The 23,019-nt window shown below is 38.4% G+C and overlaps 1 protein-coding gene across 4 annotated transcripts in view; it reads right to left on the bottom strand.

Moving 5' to 3' along the window:
* The window catches only part of LOC105536987 (serine/threonine-protein kinase Sgk3), a 159,926-nt gene that overhangs the window by 21,009 nt on the left and 115,898 nt on the right, over window positions 1–23,019 (bottom strand). For all 4 annotated transcript variants that reach the window (XM_011976478.1, XM_011976479.1, XM_011976480.1 and 1 more), the window contains 7 exons: window positions 18,280–18,367; window positions 12,265–12,314; window positions 9,614–9,671; window positions 5,070–5,153; window positions 4,839–4,970; window positions 315–427; window positions 183–219 (listed from right to left, as the gene is read on the bottom strand). In XM_011976478.1, the coding sequence (XP_011831868.1) occupies window positions 183–219; window positions 315–427; window positions 4,839–4,970; window positions 5,070–5,153; window positions 9,614–9,671; window positions 12,265–12,314; window positions 18,280–18,367 (562 nt within the window). The remainder of the gene's footprint in view (window positions 1–182; window positions 220–314; window positions 428–4,838; window positions 4,971–5,069; window positions 5,154–9,613; window positions 9,672–12,264; window positions 12,315–18,279; window positions 18,368–23,019) is intronic.

Below are 23,019 nucleotides of genomic sequence, written 5' to 3'. Positions count from 1 at the left end.
TCTCTATCCCCTTGGACCCTGTCAACCACTAATCTGTTCTCCATCTCTACAGTTTTGTCATTTTGAGAATGTTATATAAATAAAATAACACAGTACAGAATCTCTGAGACTTTTTTTTGCACTAAGCATAAAAGCAACAACAAAAATTGAGAACTAGTAGATTTTTAAAAGAGAATACTTACTACTGAATCCAAAAGAATATTTTCTGGTTTCAAGTCTCTACCAAATTAAAAGGAAGGAAAAGCAAAACTGAATACAAACCGAAATAAAATACTGTTATATATAATTTTTACAAGTATATTTAAAAATTGTACCTGTATACTATTTTGATGGAGTGTAAGTAACCCAATGCACTAGCAATTTCAGCAGCATAAAACCTAGCTCTGTGCTCAGGAAAGGACCGTTCTCTTTGTAAGTGGAAAAAAAGCTGTAAAATTGGTTGAGGGGTAGGAGAGAGAGAATGTTAGGATCATTCACACATAGCATTAGACAAATATATTTGGTAAATACAAGGTAGGAATTTTCTTTGTTACTTTGAACGTGAGCTAAAAACATAACAAGGCACAGAACTGTGACTCCCCTTCATCCATGTCCCCACCTAACAATCATTCTCTCTCTTTAACCACGTGTCTTTGTTTACCCTTGCTAATGTCACTCATCTCCCATTTACTACTCAACGCAATAATGTCCTCACCCTTCCAGGCAACTGCTCTGGAAAAGATTATCAATAAAGATCAATGATCTTGCTATTGCCATGTAATTATCTTACAGGGCCTTTCTGGACTGTTTTCCATTTGAAAAAACAAACACTATTCAGAGATTAAAAACTAGTGCCCAGCAGAACAAATATAACCATATGAATATATACCTCCATAGATATAATTTACTTGAGCCAAATACTGTTTTTCAGAAACTCTGAATTAGTTGGTAACATTAAAAACTGGGAATTTAGGGGTAAAAATTCACGGTTTTAGTTTCTTTTTTAAAAAAAGGTAAGCTCTGGACCATTAGGCCTACTCTTCACAGCAGCAGCAACTGGCTGCAGCTAAACAGCAGTCGGACTCTCTAGTTCATTTCTTACACTTCCTAATTTTTAATTTATTTCTTATAACCTGGCCTTTAACTAAGGTTACTGCCTGGGGCAAGTTTCCACTGGGTCCCTTGGCTTCTAAGACAAAAATCTCTCCTTGAGTCTTGGTGAATTCCATCTCTGCTCCTTTCTGGCCTCGGAAAATGCAGGGACGACAGCGTTTCTGCCCTCGGTCCACTGTTATTTTTTCTCCAAATACCCTTGCCAGGTAACTTGATCCATTCTGTTGATTTTAACCACCACCTCAATGTTGATGTCTCCTATGTGGACTTTATCCAATGACTTTGATGCAGAAAATCAATGAGGAAGCTGAGGCTCAGAGAGGCTTGCTTATCTGCCAAGTATCATACAACCTACTTGTTTTTATTCTACTTTGCTCTGAAAAAGATACGAGGTAGTATACAAAGCTAAGTATTCATATGTCAAGGTTAAAATTTCTAAGTATGAACACTGGGAGAAAATAAGAGTATTAATGTATGGAAACCACACTCCTCCTGCCTCTAACTTTTCTCTTCATCTTTAACCCTTGTATACCTATTACCCACTCAATTTCTCCTCCACCCACCCTGGCATTCTATTGTATTTTATTCTCCTTTTTTCATTATTTTGCATCTTTCAGATGACAAGACTACCTCTTTCAATTTTTGCCAGTGAGCAGTCACTGTACAAAAAGGTCTCAGAAGCAGAGCCCTAAAAGAGCACGAAGAAACCACACATAAAGCAGGGAGCTTGCAGTGGGATCTCACCTGCACTAGATGCTTCTCATGAACATTTCAAAGACACAAGGTGGCACTTAAGAATGGGCTCTGTTTGGGGAGGGGGGAGGAGGGAAGGATTGCACTGGGAGATAGACCTGATGTAAATGACGAGTTGATGGGTGCTGACGAGTTGATGGGTGCAGCACACCAACATGGCACAAGTATACATATGTAACAAACCTGCACGTTATGCACATGTACCCTAGAACTTAAAGTATAATTAAAAAAAAAAAAAAAAAAAAAACAAAAACCCACAGAAGAAGAAAAAAAAAAAAAAAGAATGGGTTCTGCAGTTGAGATATCTAGGTTAAATCCAGGGCCTGACACTTACTAGAACACTGTAACATTGAGACTGTTATTTAACCTTTCTTATTTATAAATAAGAAAATTTTGGCCAGGTATGGTCTCTCACGCCTGTAATCCCAGCACTTTGGGAGGCCGAGGCGGGCGGATCATGAGGTCAGGAGTTCGACACCATCCTGGCCAACATGGCGAAACCCTGTCTCTACTAAAAATACAAAAATTAGCTCGGCGTCATGGCACATGCCTGTAATCCCAGCTACTCAGGAGGCTGAGGCAGGAGAATCGCTTGAACCAGGATGTCGGAGCTTGCAGTGAGCTGAGATTGCACCACTGCACTCCAGCCTGGTGACAGAGAGACTCCATCTCAATAAATAAATAAATAAATAAATGAATAAGAAAGAAAATTTCATTAAATGGGCATAATAGTGTTTTCTGAAGGAGTTGTGATTTGCTGACATAATGCATGTAAAATAATTGCAAAGTGCCAAGCCTCAATAAATTCTCTTTACCTGTCAGCACTCGGGCACACACAAAATTAAATGAAAACCTTCAAGGTGAAAACAATACGGGGTCACCTGCATCAGCGAATCAGGATGCCTGAGAGATGCATAATCTTGCCTCCACACTGAAGAGTCTTAAGGGATTTTTTTTTTTTTTTTTTGACACAGTGTCTTGTTCTGTCACCCAGGCTGGAGTGCAGTCGTGTGATCATGGCTCACTGCAGCTGTGACATCCTGGGCTCAAACAATCCTCCCACCTCAGCCTCCTGAGGACTACGGAGGCATGCCACCATGCCTGGCTAATTTTTGTTATTTTTTTGTAGAGACAGGGTTTCGCCATGTTGCCCAGGCTGGTCTTGAACTCCTGGGCTCCAGCGATCCACCCATCTTGGCCTCCTAGAGTGCTGGGATTATAGGTGTTGAGCTACCACACCTGGCCTTAAGGGACTTTTGTCATAGATGTATAAAGGTGAATAATCATTCTTTATACAATCTTCCCCTAAAATGATCTAGGTGTGTCTGACCATCTTTTGGTTTTGCAGAATATTAACTCATTTTCCTTATAGTTCCCTTTATTCTACAGTTAAATATACTACAGTAATCTTGAAACAGTGATTTTCTGCTCTGAGATTGGGGGATGAAAGATCCCTTTGTAAAGATATGACAATACCTATTAGTTACAATGATTTTTAAGACATTCACAGGTCAAAGACCAAACAAATTAGAAAGGTGTGAGGGTTGAGAAGTCAGCTGCCTAGATCCTGGAATCAGGCTGCCTGAGTTCAATCCCTGCCTCTGATAGTTACCACATTACTTCTACAAGCTACCTAGTTTCTCTGTGCCTCAGTCAGTCTTATTATAGTTGTTGTGAAGGTAAAATTATATGTACAAAGAGCCAGAGTGATGGATACTAAGTAATACTCAATGGAAGTTATTATTGTAATTATTATAATAGCAGCATTTCCCAAAGTGTATTTCAATATCCATCTGAATCAGAGTTTTGCATAATACTTAAGAGATTGGTTGAAACAAAAAAGGGGACTGCATGGTTTTTTTGTTTGTTTTTGAGGTGGAGCCTCGCTCTGTCGCCCAGGCTGGAGGGCATTGGTGAGATCTCGGCTCACTGCAAGTTCCACCTCCCGGGGTTCACACCATTCTCCTGCCTCAGCCTCCCGAGTAGCTGGGACTACAGGCGCCCGCCACCACGCCCTGCTAACTTTTTGTATTTTTAGTAGAGACAGGTTTTCACCATGTTAGCCAGGATGGTCTCAATCTCCTGACCTCGTTATCCACCCTCCTCAGCCTCCCAAAGTGCTGGGATTACAGGTGTGAGCCACCGCACCCGGCCGACTGCATGGTTTTTAAAAATTCTCTTGGATTTGAGGAGGTTGAGGCTGCAGTGAGCTGTGATCACACCACTGCACTCCAGCCTGGTGACAGAGCGAGACTGTCTCAAAAAAAAAAAAAAAAGATATCCTGACTTTGTATAAGACAGAATTTCTCAAAGTCTTTAACACGCTGAGGCATACTGTGAAACACCAAGAAACGATATAACATGAAACATTTCCAAAACAGACTTTATCATAAAGCTTTTTTTGTTTGTGTGTGTGTGTGTGTTTTTAAAGATACGGGGTCTCATTCTGTTACCCAGGCTGCAGTGCAATCATAGCTTACTGTAGCCTCAAACTCCTGGGCTCAAGTGATCCTCCTGCCTCAGTCTCCTGAGCAGCTGAGACTAAAGGTGCAAACCACTGAGCCAAGCTACCACCACAGAGCCCCTTATTAGAGGACTATAGCATCTGATTGATAATTTGTATATCTTGGAAAATGAGAACCTGGAGTAATATTTGTATGCAACTGTTGAGATAATTGCCTAAATTACAAATCTCGTTTTATTCTAATATTTCAATATGTTATTCTTGCTGTATAGTTTAGTGACAAACCTGTCCACGAAGCCAGCAGCTTCATATCAAGGTTCTTTTATGAACCTTTTCAACTATACCATATGCTTAAAAGCTCTGTGTTACTATTCTCCACATCCTGCATTGTATTCAGCCAGTACCTTGAATATTATTGCTATAAAAAGCTACTGATTTTATACTGTCCTTCTAAAACTTACAAGAAAAACTTTGACTTTATGCTATTTTTCTAAACTATTAATATTAGAAAACTCATAATAAAACTCACCTCCCCTCCATTAACAAAATCCAGAACAAAATAAAGCTTTTCAGTTGTTTGGAAGGAATAATGCAATCCAACCAAAAATGGATGTTTCACATTTTTCAAGAGCACATTACGTTCAGCCATAATATGTTTTTGCTGGAAAAAAGGCAAAAGATCAATTGTATTATACACTAGAAAACAACTCTCTTAATTGAGAAAATGGGCTTGGGAGAAGCAACAGCTATTTTATTTTACCTCTTTTCTGTTGAGAACTATTTTTTTCTGTAACACTTTGACAGCATAAAATTTTCCATCCAGTTTCCGTTTTGCAAGAAGAACCTGTTATAGTTAAACATTAGTGTACACTATTAGAAATTTCAAATTTTGATAGAAATAATTCACTTGTCAATACATCAATACTTCTTAAATTTTGTAAAAAGAAGAAGTCCATAAGGGACCTAGATCATGTTTTTGTTTTAAAAATCAAGTAGTCAGGCACCATTTTTTAGTCACTTAATGTGTTGATATTTGAGATTTTTAAACTAAATTTAAGTGCCCAAATCTACACTGCTTGAGAACTTTGTGTGTGTGTGCACGCATGTGCTCCAGCCCTGAATCCTGAAGTCTCCTGTACTTTGAGGAGAGAATACTGACCGTAGAAAATACTATTATAAACTTCATGGCTATATTAACAAGGATAAGGAAATGTTTTTTAGGTAATCAAAATGTACTCTTTCATACTGAGATTTTTCTTAACAGGTTTTAAATTCACAAGAGTTCAGAGGAAAAAGTGCCATGGATTTCTATAGTGGGCTGGGTCGCAGCCACTATAAAGAATCTGAAGGCTTTAAAGAATCTGAAGAAATCTAGAGTATCTTGAAGTGGTACAATTTTGACTCACTGCAGCCTCGACCTTCCCAAGGCTCAGGTGATCATCCCGTCTCAGCCTCCCAAATAGTTGGGACTACAGGCGTGTGCCACCATACCTGGCTAATTTTTCAATTTTTTGTAGAGATGGGGTTTTGTCATGTTATCCAGGCTGGTCTCAAACTCCTGGGCTCAAGCGATCCACTTGCCTCAGCCTTACAAAGTGCTGAGATAACAGGCGTGAGCCACTGCACCTGGCCTTCTTTCGTTTTATTGCACTTTGTTGGTTTCTAATCATTTTGCAAGATTTTAATTTTTTTATTAAACATAGCATACATATAGAAAAACTCATCACTACAGCTCAATAAATTGTTACAAAGTGAATACAGCTATGTAACCAGTATGCAGTTCAAAGAAAAAAAAACCCCGCCAGTAGCCTAAAGCCTCTCTTTTGCTAAATCCCAGTCACGACTCACCCTTCTCCTTCTCAAAGGTAACTAACTACTACCATGTCAACTTAAAATAACACAGATAACTTTTGCCCTTTTTTGAATTTCACGTAATTAGAATCATATGGAAAGTTGTCTGTCTTAATTCTTTTACTCTAAATTATATGAAATATTCATTAACATCGTGGCACATAGCATAGTTCTCGTATTTTCTGTGTTATGCAGAATATTCCATTAAATGACACATTACAATGTATCTACTCTCTTGCTGATAGATTATTTATGAATAATGATGCTATAAGCATTCCTGTATATACCTTTCCTAGTGGATATTCATTTCGGTTGGATATGCAACTAGGGAGTAGAACCAATGTGTCTTAGGTAACGCATATACTCAGCTTCAAGAATTAACACCAATTTTTTTTTTTTTTTTTTTTTTTCTGAGACGGAGTCTCGCTCTGTTGCCCAGGCTGGAGTGCAGTGGCTGGATCTCAGCTCACTGCAAGCTCCGCCTTTGGGTTCACGCCATTCTCCTGCCTCAGCCTCCCGAGTAGCTGGGACTACAGGTGCCCGCCACCTCGCCCGGCTAGTTTTTTGTATTTTTTAGTAGAGACGGGGTTTCACCAGGTTAGACAGGATGGTCTCGATCTCCTGACCTTGTGATCTGCCCGTCTCAGCCTCCCAAAGTGCTGGGATTACAGGCTTGAGCCACCGCGCCATGGCTTGAGCCACCACGCCCAGCCTTAACACCAATTTTCAACAGCAAAAAAAAAACAAAACACCTGACCAGGCATGGTGGCTCATGCCTGTAATCCCAGCACTTCGGGAGGCCGAGGTGGGCAGATCACCTGAGGTTGGGAGTTCCAGACCAGCCTGACCAATATGGAGAAACCCTGTCTCTACTAAAAATACAAAATTAGCAGGGCGTGGTGGCACGTGCCTGTAATCCCAGCTACTCGGGAGCAGTAGAATGACTTGAACCCAGGAGGTGGAGGTTCCAGCGAGCCGAGACTGTGCTACTGCACTCCAGCCTGGGCAACAAGAGCAGAACTCTGTCTCCAAAAAAAAAAAAACCCCACCTAGGAATAAATCTAATTAGAGATATGCAAAAATTCTAAACAGAATACCATAAAATATTATTGGGAAAAATTAAAGATGAGCTATATTAACAAAGTAATATAGCACGGTCACGGATTTGACAACACAATATTGTAAAGATGATAATTCTTCCCAAATTGATTTACAAGGTCATTGCCACCCCAATAAAATTCAAATAGAATTTTTGCAGAAATTGATATGCTGATTCTGAAATTTATATTGATATGCAAAGGGCTAAGGATAGTCTCTTGAAGAACAAGAAGGGAGGACTTAATTCTGTTGCATATCAAGCTACAGGTGTCACAACAATGTGGTACTGGTGTCAGGATAAACAGATAGGCCAATGAACAGAAAATGAAAAGAAATGCAATCTAGAAACAGAAATACAAAATTTAAAATCTAAAAAGAGGGTGGGCTCAGTGGCTCATGCCTCTAATCCCAGCAGTTTGGGAGACTGAGTCAGGCAGATCACTTGAGGTCAGAAGTTCAAGACCAGCTTGGCCAATGTGGTAAAACCCCGTCCCCACTAAAAATACAAAAATTAGCCAGACATGGTGGTGTGTGCCTGAAATCCCAGCTACTCGGAAGGCAGAGGCAGGAGAATCGCGTGAAGCTGGGAGGCAGAGGCTGCAGTGAGTGGAGATAGCACCATTGCACTCTGCACTCCAGGCTGGGCGACGAAGTGATACTCTGTCTCCAAAAAAAAAAAAAAAAAAATTCTAAAAACAGGTCTGTGAAGGTATAAATAGTGGATACATAAGGTGGCCCTGGAGATCAGGTGGCCCATCAGATGGCGAAAAAAGTTTTTATAAACTGTATAGGATCAGCTGGTTATCCACATGGACAAAAATGAACTGTGATGCTATGCCTCCCATTATATGCAAGAACCAAATCCTGGTAAGACTCTAGATCTAAACATTAAGTTTCCAAAAGATAATGCCTTTTTTTTTTTTTGAGATGGGGTCTTTCTATGTTGCCCAGGCCGGTCTTGGACTCCCGAACTCAAGTGATCTTCCTGCCTCAGGCTCCTGAGTAGCTGGGATTATAGGTATATGCCACAATGCTTTTGTTTTTAATGACAGAATTTTGTTTTTAAAGACAGATAATTTTTTTTCTTAATGAGAACTATCTCTAGCATTCCAACAGAATTATGGGAATTTAGAGAGCAGGATTCATTTCTAACTTTCTATTGCTTATACTAGCACAATACTCATCATGTAGCAGATAATATGTATTTACTGAGTGAATAAACATACATGGGTTTAATTGCATAGCCACAGTTGCTAGTCTTAAGGAAACTCAGAAAACAAACTGGAGTTACCAAAAGCTACCAATACAGCAAAATATGATTAAACACTTACATATTCCATTTTTACTAAAGACTGAAATACAGTGCAAAAAAGCACTTAAATATATTTGATGATTCTGATAACTTCATCTATGATGCTTTCCTGTTAACCCTGGCCTTAAGTGATTATCCTTCCTTGGTATGGCTATACTGCCAAATTACATGATTCATCTGACACCATAAGAAAATAAGCAGGGTCTTTACACATTCATTTCCTTCTCAAACTGTTATTTACACAGCTGCTCATTTTGGTCTTTCCAACTTTGGCTTAAATAGCATATCTTCTGAAAAGCTATGTAAGTGGGAATCTTCCCTCAGCTGCCTATTGTCCTTTGTCATTTCACCCTATTCTTCATTTCCTGCACTGCTATTATTATTTGTACTTATTTACTTGACTGAATATTTTTAATTGACTATTCCCCCAACCCTAGATTGTAAGCACCACAAAGGTAGTAACCATGTCACTACCTGGTTAGAAATTCTGTAATTTTCTAACCAGGGTCCAGAAGGGTAAATACCTTCTGAATAAGTGAATTTTATTATAGAATTTGAGTAGATGCCTTTTCTCCCTAATTATTGTTAGTATTTTGAGGGTGGGGAAAGTATCTTAATTCCATTTCCTGCAAGCCAAAAAGTCCTGTGGCTCCCACCCATAAAGCATGAATTCCTTAAGTACTTATTTACTGAATGAGAAAATAAAAACATTTTAGGCTGGGGATGGTAGCTCACATCTGTAATCCCAGCACTTTGGGAGGTCAAGGATGGGAGGATCACTTAAGGAAAGAAATTTGAGACCAGCCTGGGCAAGAGAACAAGGCCCTGTCTACAAAAGAGTGAAAAAATTAGCTGGGCGTGGTGGTGTATGAGTATAGTCCCAGCCACTCGGGAGGCTGAGGAGGGAGGATGGCTTGAGCCCAAGAGTTCATGTGTGCTATGATTGCACCACTACAGTCCAGCCTGGACAGCAGAGTGAGACGCTGTCTCTAGAAAAAAAACAAAAACCAAAACCAAATAAAAACCTCACAAAACACTCTTACCTTGCCAAAGCTGCCTTTTCCAATAACTTTTAAGAAATCAAAGTCAGTTGGTTTGGCACTGAAATAAATTAACAATAAGAATTAGCCTCCTAGAAATTGGAAACATTAACTTTTAAACATTTCTTAGCACTTCCCTCTTTAATAAATAAATGTTAGGCACAAAACACTTCAGCCTAGTAACTCCAGCTTTCCTGCTGAGCATTTCATCTTTCATATATAGTAGGTAATATGAATAGTAATAATACCTACTCTCTGATTAGATAAGGCATTTCATAACTTTAAGCCTCATTAAGTTCTGCTTAAGAGGAACTTCAATAATACTCTCTTTGAGAGAAAAGGATATATGCATATCCTATATGTAGAGTTTTGAACTCGAAATAGCTTCTATCTAAACCTATTTGATTAACCATGGCCCAATGTTGTTGAGGAAACTGAGTAACTATATAAATTAGTGATACATTCTAAGCACTATATAGCATGTGGTAATTCTTCTGAAAATGAAGCTGTTAGTTGGAACACCTAAAGACGCTAAGAATAATTTCTGGTGGAGAAAAAAGTCATTACAGTGTTTCACATATAAACCACGTATTGTACATTAAAGATAAAAGACTTCTTAGCTTATTCTCATGGATGGCAATACAGGAAAGCCAGGAACAGAAAAGCAAGAGGGAATACTAAGACTGCCCTTTTATTTATGTTAACTTAACCTATCAAGTAAAAATAGCATTGGCTGTTAGACAAAAACACACGGAAGCAGAAAGGGGAGCTTAAGCAGCCAAAAGAGCCGTTTCCTCCAACCCGGTCTGAATTCGTAAGTTGTATGGGAAGAGGGGAATAAATCCATTTGGATTTGAAATTTGCTTAATTATCAAAAAAAGAAAAATAGTTAATTCAAATATGAGAGTAAAACCAGAACTAGGTTAAATAATGACAGGTAAAGATTAGTGAGATAAACACTTAACTATATTTAGATGTCTTTCTTCTTCAAAAACCTGCTCTCTGGACTATTTTCTTCTTTAAAGATATGCAGAGGTACCGAAATAACTTTGTAAACAAATCTAACAGTGAAAAACATGCAGATCCCTCAAACATAATAAATAGGTGAGCTGAGGCCATACTCCAAGCCCCGCTGTTAACTGCTGGGGATTAACCTTAACTGAAAGCCAATTTCCATTTTTGGCCAGGCACAGTGGCTCACGCCTGTAATCCCAGCACTTCGGGGGGTTGAGGTGAGCGGATCACCTGAGATCAGGAGTTCAAGACCAGCCTGCCCAACATGGTGAAACCCTGTCTCTACAAAAATACAAAAATTAGCCAGGCATGACGGTGGGTGCCTGTAATCCCAGGTATTCAGGAGGCTGAGGCAGGAGAACCTGGGAGGCAGAGGCTGCAGTGAGCAGAGATCGCACCATTGCATTCCAGTCTAGGCGACAGAGCAAGACTCCGTCTCAAAAAAAAAAAGAAAAAAAAAAATTTCCACTTTTTGTGCTGCCATTTTTGTTCAATGCTATGAACAACAGAAAAGAATGCTTAAAACCAAACTTCCAGTTAGCATCCTATTTATCTGCTTTCCTTTGAAGCAAAAACTCTTCAAGCTAAGTTTTGAAAACTCCTTGTCTCTACCTGCTGTCCTCTCCTCTAGTTCTCTAGTGAACCCTTTCTGATCACAGTCTTATACCAACTACCACATCACTGAAACTGCTCATTAAAAGTCACCAATGACTTTATGAAATCCAGTGGTCAATTTTCAATCTTCGTATTACTTGCCCTATCAGCAACATTAACAGAGTTAATTACTCCCTCCTCTTTCAGGCACTCTTCCCCTGACCTCAGGCAATCATATTCCTGGTTTTTCTCTCATCTTACTGACTGCTCTTTCTCAGTCTCTGTAAGCAGTACTTTCCTGACTTCATAATGTTGAAGTGTCCCAGGACACAGTCCTTGGACCACTTCTCCCATCTGCCTATAATCATTCTCCAAGTAGAGCAAAAGGGTAGAGAAAGGGTAGGAAAAGCCTACAATGAAAAAACACTTCAGAATAAATGTAATATGCCTGTAAGGATAATTAAGTAAGTAAGGGCGGCAAGACCACATTCCTCTTCCAACCCATGGCAGACACTACTAATCAATTAAGTCTGGGAATATGGGGAGAAATTGGGTAAACAAAGTTTAATAGCCTTTAATATTCTAATGTCCATTATGACTCCTCTGGAACAAGCTGGCTAACAACAGGAGTGCACCAATTACACCAAACACCAGCAGAATGTCAATTAGGCCTGCAAGGGTGTTTTTTCTCAGGGGACCTCATAGGACTTATGGTCCTTATGGTCCCTTGGGAAACATGGTCTACTGATTTTACACACACACACACACACACACACACACACACACATATACCCAGAAAACTGATGATAAAACAGCAGAACCCAATTAACAATCTGTGGATTAAAAGTTCCTTAGGGCTCTCCTAAAGCAATGAAAAGCTGGAGCAGCAAATCAGTCAAGCATATGATAGCACTGTATTCACTGTAACTATGGTTATATTTCAAAGGCCTCCAGTTAAATTAGTGTAATTATACATATCTGCATACTCTCAAAAAAGATCTTCCTAAAATTCAGTTAAAAAATTGTTTGGAACAAATTAAACATACTGAGGATTTCCAGATGGTCCCAGGTTGATGTCCTGTGAGGTAGAGTGTAGCTGTTAAGATGGGGGGAAAAAAACAACATTCTTATTGGAGCATCAAAAATTAATTAATGTTTTGAAATAAAATATTTATAACTGTACCACAAATATTTGGTTTGTTGCCATGTTAAAGAAACCCAAGGTCCTGATTCTCAGTAAGGGTATAGACTTAACTTGGAAATACACATAATTGACAAAAACATAATCATTTTGCTCACGGTAATTTTCAAGAACTGTTGTAAGAAAAAACGTAAGCCAGAAATCAAGCTCTAAGTTGGCAAATGAAAGAAATAAACTGAGGAAAGCTCCTTGGAGGAGGTGGGTATTGAAACCGCAATTTAAGAGGGATCACTTTTTAAAAAACTGGTTAAAAATGGTTTGTTTTTCACGTTTTCAAATAGTTTATCAAAGAAATGATAGGATGATGACGATGATCGCAAATGCCAGGTTTTCAGTTTTAATTTGATGGCAGGTAAATACAGACAAAGCAAACATAGAAAGCAGTGCTTTTCTTTTCTTTTTTTGAGACAGAGTCTCACTCTGTCGCCCAGGCTGGAGTGCAGTGGTGCAATCTCGGCTCACTGCAAGCTCTGCCTCCCGGGTTCATGCCATTCTCCTGCCTCAGCCTCCCGAATAGCTGGGACTGCAGGTAACCATGCCCAGCTAATTTTTTTGTATTTTTAGTAGAGACAGTGTTTTACTGTGTTAGCCAGGATGGTCTCCATCTCCTAACCTTGTGATCCGCCCACCTCAGCCTCCTAAAGTGCTGGGATTACAGGCGTGAGCCGCCGCACCCGGCCTTTTCTTTCTAATTCTAGCACTGTGGTAGCGCCAACATTTTATATAGGCTTTTCTCTTTGCAACAGTTAACACAGTAAGCTTAAGCCCTGGTATTAATTTAGAAGCAAATCTTTATTTACCTAGTATGCTATAAAGAAATGTAAGTAATAAAAGATTCTAGTTCACTAATAATTAGCTAAAATTTTAACTCAAAAATCCCAGAAGATTAATCTAGTGATCTTATCAGAGTGAGCATGTTTTATAAAAGCCAGGTGTAAGTAAATTCTGCTTCACATAAATAAACTTTAAAACTCTTTATACATTCAGATAATTAAATCAGTTATAAATGTTTCAAAAATGTATACGTTTATGAGTGTTCTATGTAATTACACTTCATATAAGCTATAAATATAAAAAAGCTTTTAAAAACTTCTCTAATCAGAACCAATCTTTTTTTTTTTTTTTTTTTGAGACGGAGTTTCACTCTTGTTGCCCAGGCCGGAGTGTAGCGGCCCCATCTTCACTCACTGCAACCTCCACCTCGTGGGTTCAAACGATTCTCCTGCCTCAGCCTCCCAAGTAGCTGGGATTATAGGCACACGCCACCACGCCTGGCTAATTTTTGTATTTTTAGTACATAAAGGATTTCGCCATGTTGACCAGGCTGGTCTCGAACTCCTGACCTCAGGTGATTCACCCACCTCAGCTTCCCAAAGTACTGGGATTACAGGCATGAGCCACTGCACCCGGCCAAGAAAATTTTATCTTATCAAACCTCTTATTTTAGACACATGTAATATATATTTGTACTTCAATTCATTCCAAATTTATAAGCTCTAGAATATAAACTATTTTTTCAAATAAAGGGCAAATAATCTCATCCTTCAAAAGTTCTTAAGTTTCTGAGTGGGAGCGGTGGCTCATGCCTGTAATCCCAGCACTTTGGGAAGCCGAGGCAAGTGGATCATCTGAGGTCAGGAGTTCGAGATCAGCCTGGCCAACATGGTGAAACTCTGTCTCTACCAAAAATACAAAAATTAGCTGGGCGTGGTGATGAGCACCTGGAATCTCAGCTACTAGGAAGGCTGAGGCAGGAGAATCCCTTGAACCCATGAGGTGGAGGTTGCAGTGAGCTGAGATAGCAGCACTGCACTCCACCGTGGGCGACAGAGTGAGATTCTGTCTCAAAAAAATAAATAAATAAAATAAATAAGTTTCTTATGAAAAAACAACATTGGCACCAGCATTGTAGTTACAATTCAAATTTATTTCCTATTGCTACACCTATACATAAAAAATTCATTAAATGAGATTAGTCCTGTTGTGGCGTAGTTTTAACATAAGAGTAGTCTTTAATGTTTAAATATTACAGTGTTCCTTTCTACTAAGAAACTGCTATAAAATAATCAAACAAATAAATACTAAAAACGGAAGAAAAAAATAAATACTTCAGTGTTCCTTTGACTCTTACAATGTAATTCAAACTGAGCTGTAACTTTAATACACTTATTCTTTTAATGAATGTGCAGATAACTGGTTTAATTTTCCATTCAATACATTTTTCTCATGAAGATGAAGGAAGGCTGGGTGCAGTGGCTCACGCCTGTAATCCCAGCAATTTGGGAGGCCGAGGCAGGCAGATCACAAGGTCAGGAGTTCGAGACCAGCCTGGCTAACACGGTGAAACCCCATCTCTACTAAAAATACAAAAATTAGCTGGGCATGGTGGTGCACACCTGTAGACCCAGCTACTTGGGAGGCTGAGGCAGGAGAATCGCTTGAACCCAGGAGGAGGAGGTTGCAGTGAGCCAAGATTGCACCACTGTACTCAGCATGGGCAACAGAGAGACTCCATCTCAAAAAAAAAAAGAAGGAAGAGGATTAAATATAGTGCAGATTAAACAACATGAACAACTTGTCCCCTGAAGTATGTTAATATGTTAATATGTAATTAGATTTTATTATTTAGGCAAGGATTTCCCTAATGGAGCACATTTCTGAAATGATGAAAATTATTAGAATATGTAATTAGACAACTGTACTTACTATTTCTGAAGACAATATCCAGTCACTAAATTGAGGGTGAGGTATAATTTCTTAACAGAATGAATACTAATGGAGATCATTTAAGTTTCTTGACTTCCCTTGGCCTCTAGTTTTCTCTGTTTCAATAAGGGGGTAGGTCCAGATGCCCTCTAAAATATTCCAGCTAGGAGCTTCACTTAATTATTCACTTAAAAGTCCTTAATAGGCCAGGCACGGTGGCTCACGCCTGTAATCCCAGCACTTTGGGAGGCCAAGGCCGGCGGATCACAAGGTCAGGAGATTGAGATCATCCTGGCTAACAGAGTGAAACCCTGTCTCTACTAAAAATACAAAATTAGCCGGGCGTGGAGGTGGGCGCCTGTAATCCCAGCTACTCGAGAGGCTGAGGCAGGAGAATGGTGTGAACCTGGGAGGTGGAGCTTGCAGTGAGCCGAGATCCTGCCACTGCCCTCCAGCCTGGGCGACAGGGCGAGACGCCGTCTCAAAAAAAAAAAAAAAATCCTTAATAAATAGTTACAATTATATGACAAAGTATGGCTTTTTCCTTTTTTTAAAAGAGATTCTTTTTATCAGTATTTTAAAATCTCAAGGGATTCTAGTGGAAGTTTCAGACATTATGGATGGAAAAAGAAAAAAAGGAACAAAACTCAGATTTAAAGCCAACAGTGGCAGAACCCAGAAATCTCTCAGCTGGAAAGTGTCAAAAATATTAGGAAAAGCATTTTTAAAAATCCATAAAAATCCATATATTATCAATATGTAATTTTGCAAATATTTACACTACTTTCATATAGTATTTGCATATTTTTAAAAAACTGACTATAAATCATACTGTGTGAATATGCATATACATTTTAAATACTGATTTCACTTAATATATCGAAGCTTAAAATCTGATCTTCAAAAATAAAATGCATAACATATATGGACAAACACTAAGTGACTGGTAAATATTTAGGTTGATTCTAATACTGTTTTTAGTAGATCATACAGAAATGAACACCTTTTGCTTTTTTCTGTGTGGATTATTTCATTTGCATCAATTCCTGATGTGAATTGTTTTCCAAAGGAGTTGCAGAAAATTATGACACCAATGATGACCAAGGGTGCTCGTTTTACCTTACTGTTATCAGTTCTGCAATATTTTATTTACATTTTTATTGATTTGAGAGAGCAATAAAAATCTAAGATTTTCATTTGCTAATAGCATCAACGTTGAACATTTTCCTCTATGTTTTTTTACTAAGAGTATTCCTTCACGCCCCATTTCCTTTTATCTACTATAGTGTTAAGTATCATTCTTTTAAAAAACCCATTTGTATGAGCTTTTCATACAGACGTTATTTCTTGTTATGCCTTATTTATTACGAATGTTTTCCCGGTTTGTTGTTTCTCTTTTGACCAGCTACAGAGATTTTTTTTTTTTTAAGTTTTTTACATTGTCCTAGGAGCAACCATGTCACAGATGTAAAAGTTATATTTGTTCTCTTAACTGAAAATCTTGGGGTATCTGAGAAGGAAAATTACTACTTTCCAGCAGTCACAAAAAAGGAGTATGTCTTTTTTCAAAATGAAGATTTCAGCCCTAGGACACTAATATTCCAATGCACCATGTTATCTTTTAAATCACAAAAACAGAGCCATAACAGAATTAACAGGCATTATAAAGAAAAACTGTGTTTCAACCCATCATCTCTGATTTTCATGTACATATTTAATAATAGTTGTTTAAAAGTTTGAATTATGTAGATATATTTATATAACATTTATAATAATTTAATTGCTACAGAGTAATACTTTGTGTTAAATTATTACAATTTACCTCTCCCACACAACTAAGGTAAATGTTGAAAACATCTTCGTAATAAGGCACAAGCCTATTTTACTTATTGCCATCACGATTTAGTTTTAAAAACAACACTGGCCAGGCGTGGTGGCTCATGCCTGCAATCCCAGCACTTTGAGAGGCCAAGGCAGGGGGATCAGGAGGTCAGGAGTTCGAGCAGCCTGGCCAATATGGTGAAACCCCGTCTCTACTAAAAATACAAAAATTAGCCGGGTGTGGTGGCAGGCACCTGTAGTCCCAGCTACTAGGGAGGCTGAGGCAGGAGAATCGCTTGAACCCGGGAGGCGGAGGTTGCAGTGAGCCAAGATCGTGCCAATGACTCCGGCCTGGGCAACAGTGCGAGGCTCCAACTCAAACAAACAAACAAACAAAAAACAAAACAAAGCTACCCTATTCTGTTAGGAACAGATATTGATTATGTACATACATCACAGAAATAAAAGTTAGTTGATGCCAACTGGTATGTGTGTACTGACTGTTCTGTATAGAAAATCCTGACAATGCAGAGGAAGTCGGATGTAATGTGGTTGAGAAGGCCTTTTCTGTTGGCCAAAATTCAAAATAGTTTCAAGTGTGGCAATAACCATAAAATAAGACATAAAGTGAAGAAAGTAGAATATAAAATTGTATACACTGCATAATTAAAATCAGGTAATTTAAAAACCCTATACATTAGAGAAGATTGGAAAGAAAATTATCAGAATGTTAAAAATTTCTAGGTGTGGGTGCAATAATATGGGTAATACTTTTCTTTTTACCTACTATTTTCAAATTTGTCTGGTTAACCTATATTACTTTTTAGTATAAAAAGTACTCATTCTATATGTTTTGTAAGAAATAGTGATCTGTGGCCTGGGCGCCGTGGCTCATGCCTATAATCCCAGCATTTTGAGAGGCCGAGGCAGGTGGATCATTTGAGGTCAGGAGTTCGAAACCAGCCTGACCAATATGGTGAAATCCCATCTCTACTAAATGCAAAAGTTAGCCAGGCATGGTGGCAGGCACCTGTAATCCCAGCTACTGGGGAATCTGAGGCAGGAGAATCACTTGAACCCAGGAGGTGGAGGTTGCAGTGAGCTGAGATTGCACCACGGCACTACAGCCTGGGTGACAGAGTGAGACTCCATCTCAAAAGAAAAAGAAATACTCATCTGTAAGAGATATGTGCATTTGTTTTTATGCGTTCTACATAGTAGAAACTCTACTATGGATGAAATTACTTCATTTGAAGTAAGTGTCCTAAAGTCACTAATTTCATCTTTGGGGAATGGTACTTTTTCTATTAAGAAAGAAAATTCCTCTTAATACCTTCTGAGAACTTCTTTCATCCTCATCTTCAGATGGATCTGACTGGTGTTTTGGACTGTCCATTTGAAGGAATGCTCTGACATCTGGACTAAAAAAAAAAATTAACTTTATTATAACTTCAAAAGCATTTCTACAGCGTTTCTCCCTTTTAAAAGGAAAATCAAAATAGAAATAACTATATTAGCATTTACAGTAAGAAAGTCAAACAGAATCCATTAATATTCATTATTATAAATATAATAAGCAAATTAATTTTTTAAAAATAGAGAAACAGACAAATGGGCAAACATATAAACAGGAAGTATATGGAAAAGAAAACCCAAATGACAAGCAAATTTGTGAAGATGGCTAACTTCACTAGTAATCAGAGAAATATAAGTTAAAATGATAATGAGATATCATGTTATGTCCATTATCTGGCAAAGGTTAGAAAGACAGATAATACCAAAAGTTGGTTAAAAAAAAAAAAAAAAAGGGTAAGAGAAATGCTCAAATATTGTTGGTGACAATGCAGAATGAAGCAACTTTTCTGAAAAAGCAATCTGGCAACACTTGGTAAAACTGTATATGCATTTTCCCTGGGCCCCAGAAATTCTAATTTTTGTGGTAAACCACAGAAAAAATTATGTGCAGGTCCAGTGAAAGGCATGTAATTATAATGTTCATTGCAGCATTTTCTGTAACAGGAAGTTAGAAGCAAAATAGGCATTTATCACCAGGCAAAAGAGTAAGTCAACTATGGTAACTGCCTACAGGGAGTAACAGTCAACAGTCAGAAGCAAGAAACTATAGCACAGTACCATTTATATATATATATATATATATTAAATACTCACAGACACAAAACATCAGTCTGTTTACTGAAGATACACAGATATATAAGGACAAATATCAAACACATTAAAGTGGGTGTCAACGGGGGGATGAGGAAATGGCTATGAAGATGAAGGATGAAGAGAAAAAAATGGACTAAAATTAGAGATGGCCCACAGATGGACTCATGACGACTGTGGGAATAATTAAATCTCCATACCTGGCACCTTCTCCCCAGTCTGTCCTTAATTATTTAATCAAGTAATACATATTATTTGTAGGAAACTCGAAATTTGAAAAATTATTTTTAAAAAGAGGAGGCCTTAGCCACGAGTGGTGGCTCATGCATGTAATCCCAATGCTCTGTGAGGCTGAAGCAGAAGGATAATTTGAGGCCAGGAGTTGGATACCAGCCTGGGCAACATGGCAAGACTCTGTCTCCACAAAAAATAAAAACAAAAAAACCCAGGCATGATGGTGTGCACTTGTCATCCTAGCTACTCAGAAGGCTAAGGCAGGAGGATTACTCGAGCCCTGGAGGCTGAGGCTGCAGTGAACCAAGATTGCACCACCCCATTCCAGCATGGGTGACAAAGCAAGAACTTGGCTCTAAAAATAAATAAACAAAATAGGAAAAAAATAGAAAGAAAAAGAATTGGGCTGGTGTAAATGTAAAATGGTACAGCCACTGTGGAAAACAGTTTGGCAGTTGCTTGAAAAGTTAAACACAGAGATACCTTATGACTCAGCAATTTCAAACCTAGGCAAAGACCCAAGAGAAATAAAAACATATGTTCACATAAAAACTCATACATGATTTCTCACAGCAGCATTATTCATAATAGCCAAAAAGTGGAAATATCCCAAATGTCCACCAATAGATGAACGAATAAACAAAATGTGGTGTTATCCATACAGTGGGATATTATACAGCCATAAAAAGGAATGGAGAGCACTAACACATGCTGTAACATGAATGAATCTCACAAATATTGTGCTAAATGAACAAAGGAAAAAAAAAAGTCACCTACTATATACTTTCATTTTAATAGGCAAATCTGTACAGACAGAAAGTAGAATAGTGGTTGCCAAGGGTTGGGGGAGGAGAGAATTTGGAGGTAAAGTTTCTTTTTTAGGGGGATGAAAATGTTAGATTAGCTTTGAGGTGATAGAATTAGTGATGACGGTTGTAAAGCATCGTGAATATACTAAAAACTACTGGGCTGGGTGCAGTGGCTCACACCTGTAATTCCAGCACTTTGGGAGGCCGAGGCGGGTGGATCAAGAGGTAAGGAGTTCAAGACCAGCCTGGCCAACATAGGGAAATCCTGTGTCTACTGAAAATACAAAAAATTGCCGGGTGTGGTGGCACGCACCTGTAGTCCCAGCTACTCAGGAGGCTGAGGCAGGAGAATCTCTTGAACCCGGGAGGTGGAGGTTGCAGTGAGCCGAGATGGCACCATTGCACTCCAGCCTGGGTGACAGAGCAAAACTCTGTCTCAAAAAACAAAAAACAAAAAACTAATGAATTATACACTTTAGAATAATTTAAATGGTGAATTTTTAACTTAATAAAAAAGGTTTATAAAATGTAGGGGTGGGGATTTTCAGTCTTACCACATAGAAGCAACCACTGTTAACATTCTGGCATATTTCATTCCAGTCTTTTTCTCTGCACATTTAAGATTACAATATATTTAAAATTTCACTTTAAAATTACATCATAAACATTTCCCTGTTTTGTTAAAAACTTTATAAACAATCACTTTTGATAGATGCGTGATATATAACATGAATGTACTAAAAATTACTCAGTGATTCTTCCACTTGAGCGTATGACTTCCAACTTTTCATTACCATAAACAATGCTGCAGTTGACAATCTTTGCGCATAGTATCAGAACTCTACGACTTTCAGAATAGATTTTTAAAAATAAAATTACTCATCTGAATTATAAACCATTTTACAGTATTAAACAAATACAGTTTGTAAGACTGATTTCCAGAGCAGTTGTACCAATTTATACTCTTCTAGCAGTATATGAACATCCTGAAGACTCTCAGGCTTGATTTGCATTAAATGTTACATTTTATATTAACATCTTGGATAATTTGATGTGCAAAACTGTATTTTAAAGAGGAACTACTCAGTATCACTTTCAGTAAAAAGAGAAATGCAAAATTAAAGCAACAGTAAGATACCATTACCCACTCACCAGAATGGCTAAAATGGAAGACTAACAATACTAAGTGTTAATGAGGTAAGCAACATGATTTCATATGCTCATGGAAAATGTACAACGGGTAAATCACTTTGCAAAACTATTTTGCATTATCCACTAAAGTTAAACATATACATACTCTACAACCCACAAGTTCTACTCCAAGATACATCAGAAATGTTGGCACATGTGCACCAAAAGGTATGTTAATGGCAGTATTATTTATAATAGTCAGAAAATAGGAATATTAGTATCTCAAATGCCCATCAACAGTAGAATGAATCAACTGTGGTATACTCATACAATGGAACATTATACAACAATGGAAATGAACAAACTATAGCTACATGCAACAACATGGATGACTCTCACATTGCTGGGAAATAAGCCAGACAGAGAACACATATTGTATGATTCCATTTATATAAAGTTCAAAAACAGGGAACACACTAATCTATTTTGTTAAAAGTTAGGCTGATAGTTACCTTTGGGAAGGAAGAAAGAAAGAGAGACTGAAAGAGGATGTGTAAGAGATCTCAGGGGTGTTCATAATATTTTCTTTTTTGGCCTGGGGGGATGATATAATTCAGTTATGTTTATTTCTCATAATTTATTGAGCTATACAGTCCTGATCTGGGCACTTTTCTCTTTGTTATACTCAATAAAATTAAAATAAGTATTTTTGCTTCCATTTCATTTCTTAAATACACAAGGAAATGTTTAGTTTCTCTGATAATAAGCCATTTCTGTGTCCTTCTTTGTAAACCATTCAATGTGCTTTGTCCTGTTTTTTTTTTTTTTTTTTTTGGTGTCTTAAGTGTTTGCATGGGCTCTTTCTATGTTAAATGTATTTATTTATCGTCCTTTATCATGGAAAGCTTTTTCTGTATTTTTGGTTTTCAATTTTACTTACTTATGATTTGCGGGTTCAAAAGTTTTGCTTTGTTTTTTTGCTTTTGCTGTTTTAGAGATGGGTCTCACTCTGCCACCCAGGTTGGACTGCAGTGGGATAATCACGGCTCACTGCAGCCTGGATCTCCGGGGCTCGGGTGATCCTCCTACCTTACTACCTCAGTCTCCTGAGCAGTTGGGACTACCAGCACATGCCACCATGACAGGCTGATTTTTTGCATCTTTTCTGTAGAGAGGGTTTGGCATGCTGCATGGGTTGGTCTTGAACTCCTGGACTCAAGTGATCTGCCTGCCTTGGCCTCCCAAAGTGCTGGGAGTATAGGCATGAGCCACCGTGCACAAAGTTTTTATTAGTCAAATTTTTCATTGTTTTACTCGGTGATAATGTCATGCACCGACAATATGCTCAGAAAACCCTTTTTCATCCAGAGATGAGAGAAATACTAACATTTTATTCTAGTTCGAAAATGATTTTAAAATGTTTTTAATAAAGTCATCTTAAAAATCAGCTTTTCAGGCCGGGCGTGGTGGCTCACACCTACAATCCCAGCACTTCAGGAGGCCAAGACGGGAGATAACTTGAGGTCAGGAGGTCGAAACCAGCCTGGCTAACATGGGGAAACCCCGTCTCCATTAAAAATACAAAAATTAGCGGGTGTGCTGGCACACACTGTGGTCCTAGCTACTTGGGAGGCTGAGGCAGGAGAACTGCCTGAACCTGGGAGGCAGAGGCTGTAGTAAGCAGAGATCATGCCACTCTACACCAGCCTGGGCGACAGAGTGAAATTCCATTT

Source organism: Mandrillus leucophaeus, unplaced genomic scaffold, assembly GCF_000951045.1.
Source record: "Mandrillus leucophaeus isolate KB7577 unplaced genomic scaffold, Mleu.le_1.0 Scaffold167, whole genome shotgun sequence".
Taxonomy (NCBI): domain Eukaryota; kingdom Metazoa; phylum Chordata; class Mammalia; order Primates; family Cercopithecidae; genus Mandrillus; species Mandrillus leucophaeus.
Note: the sequence above shows the minus strand (reverse complement) of the source record. Positions and strands in the feature narration are given on the sequence as shown.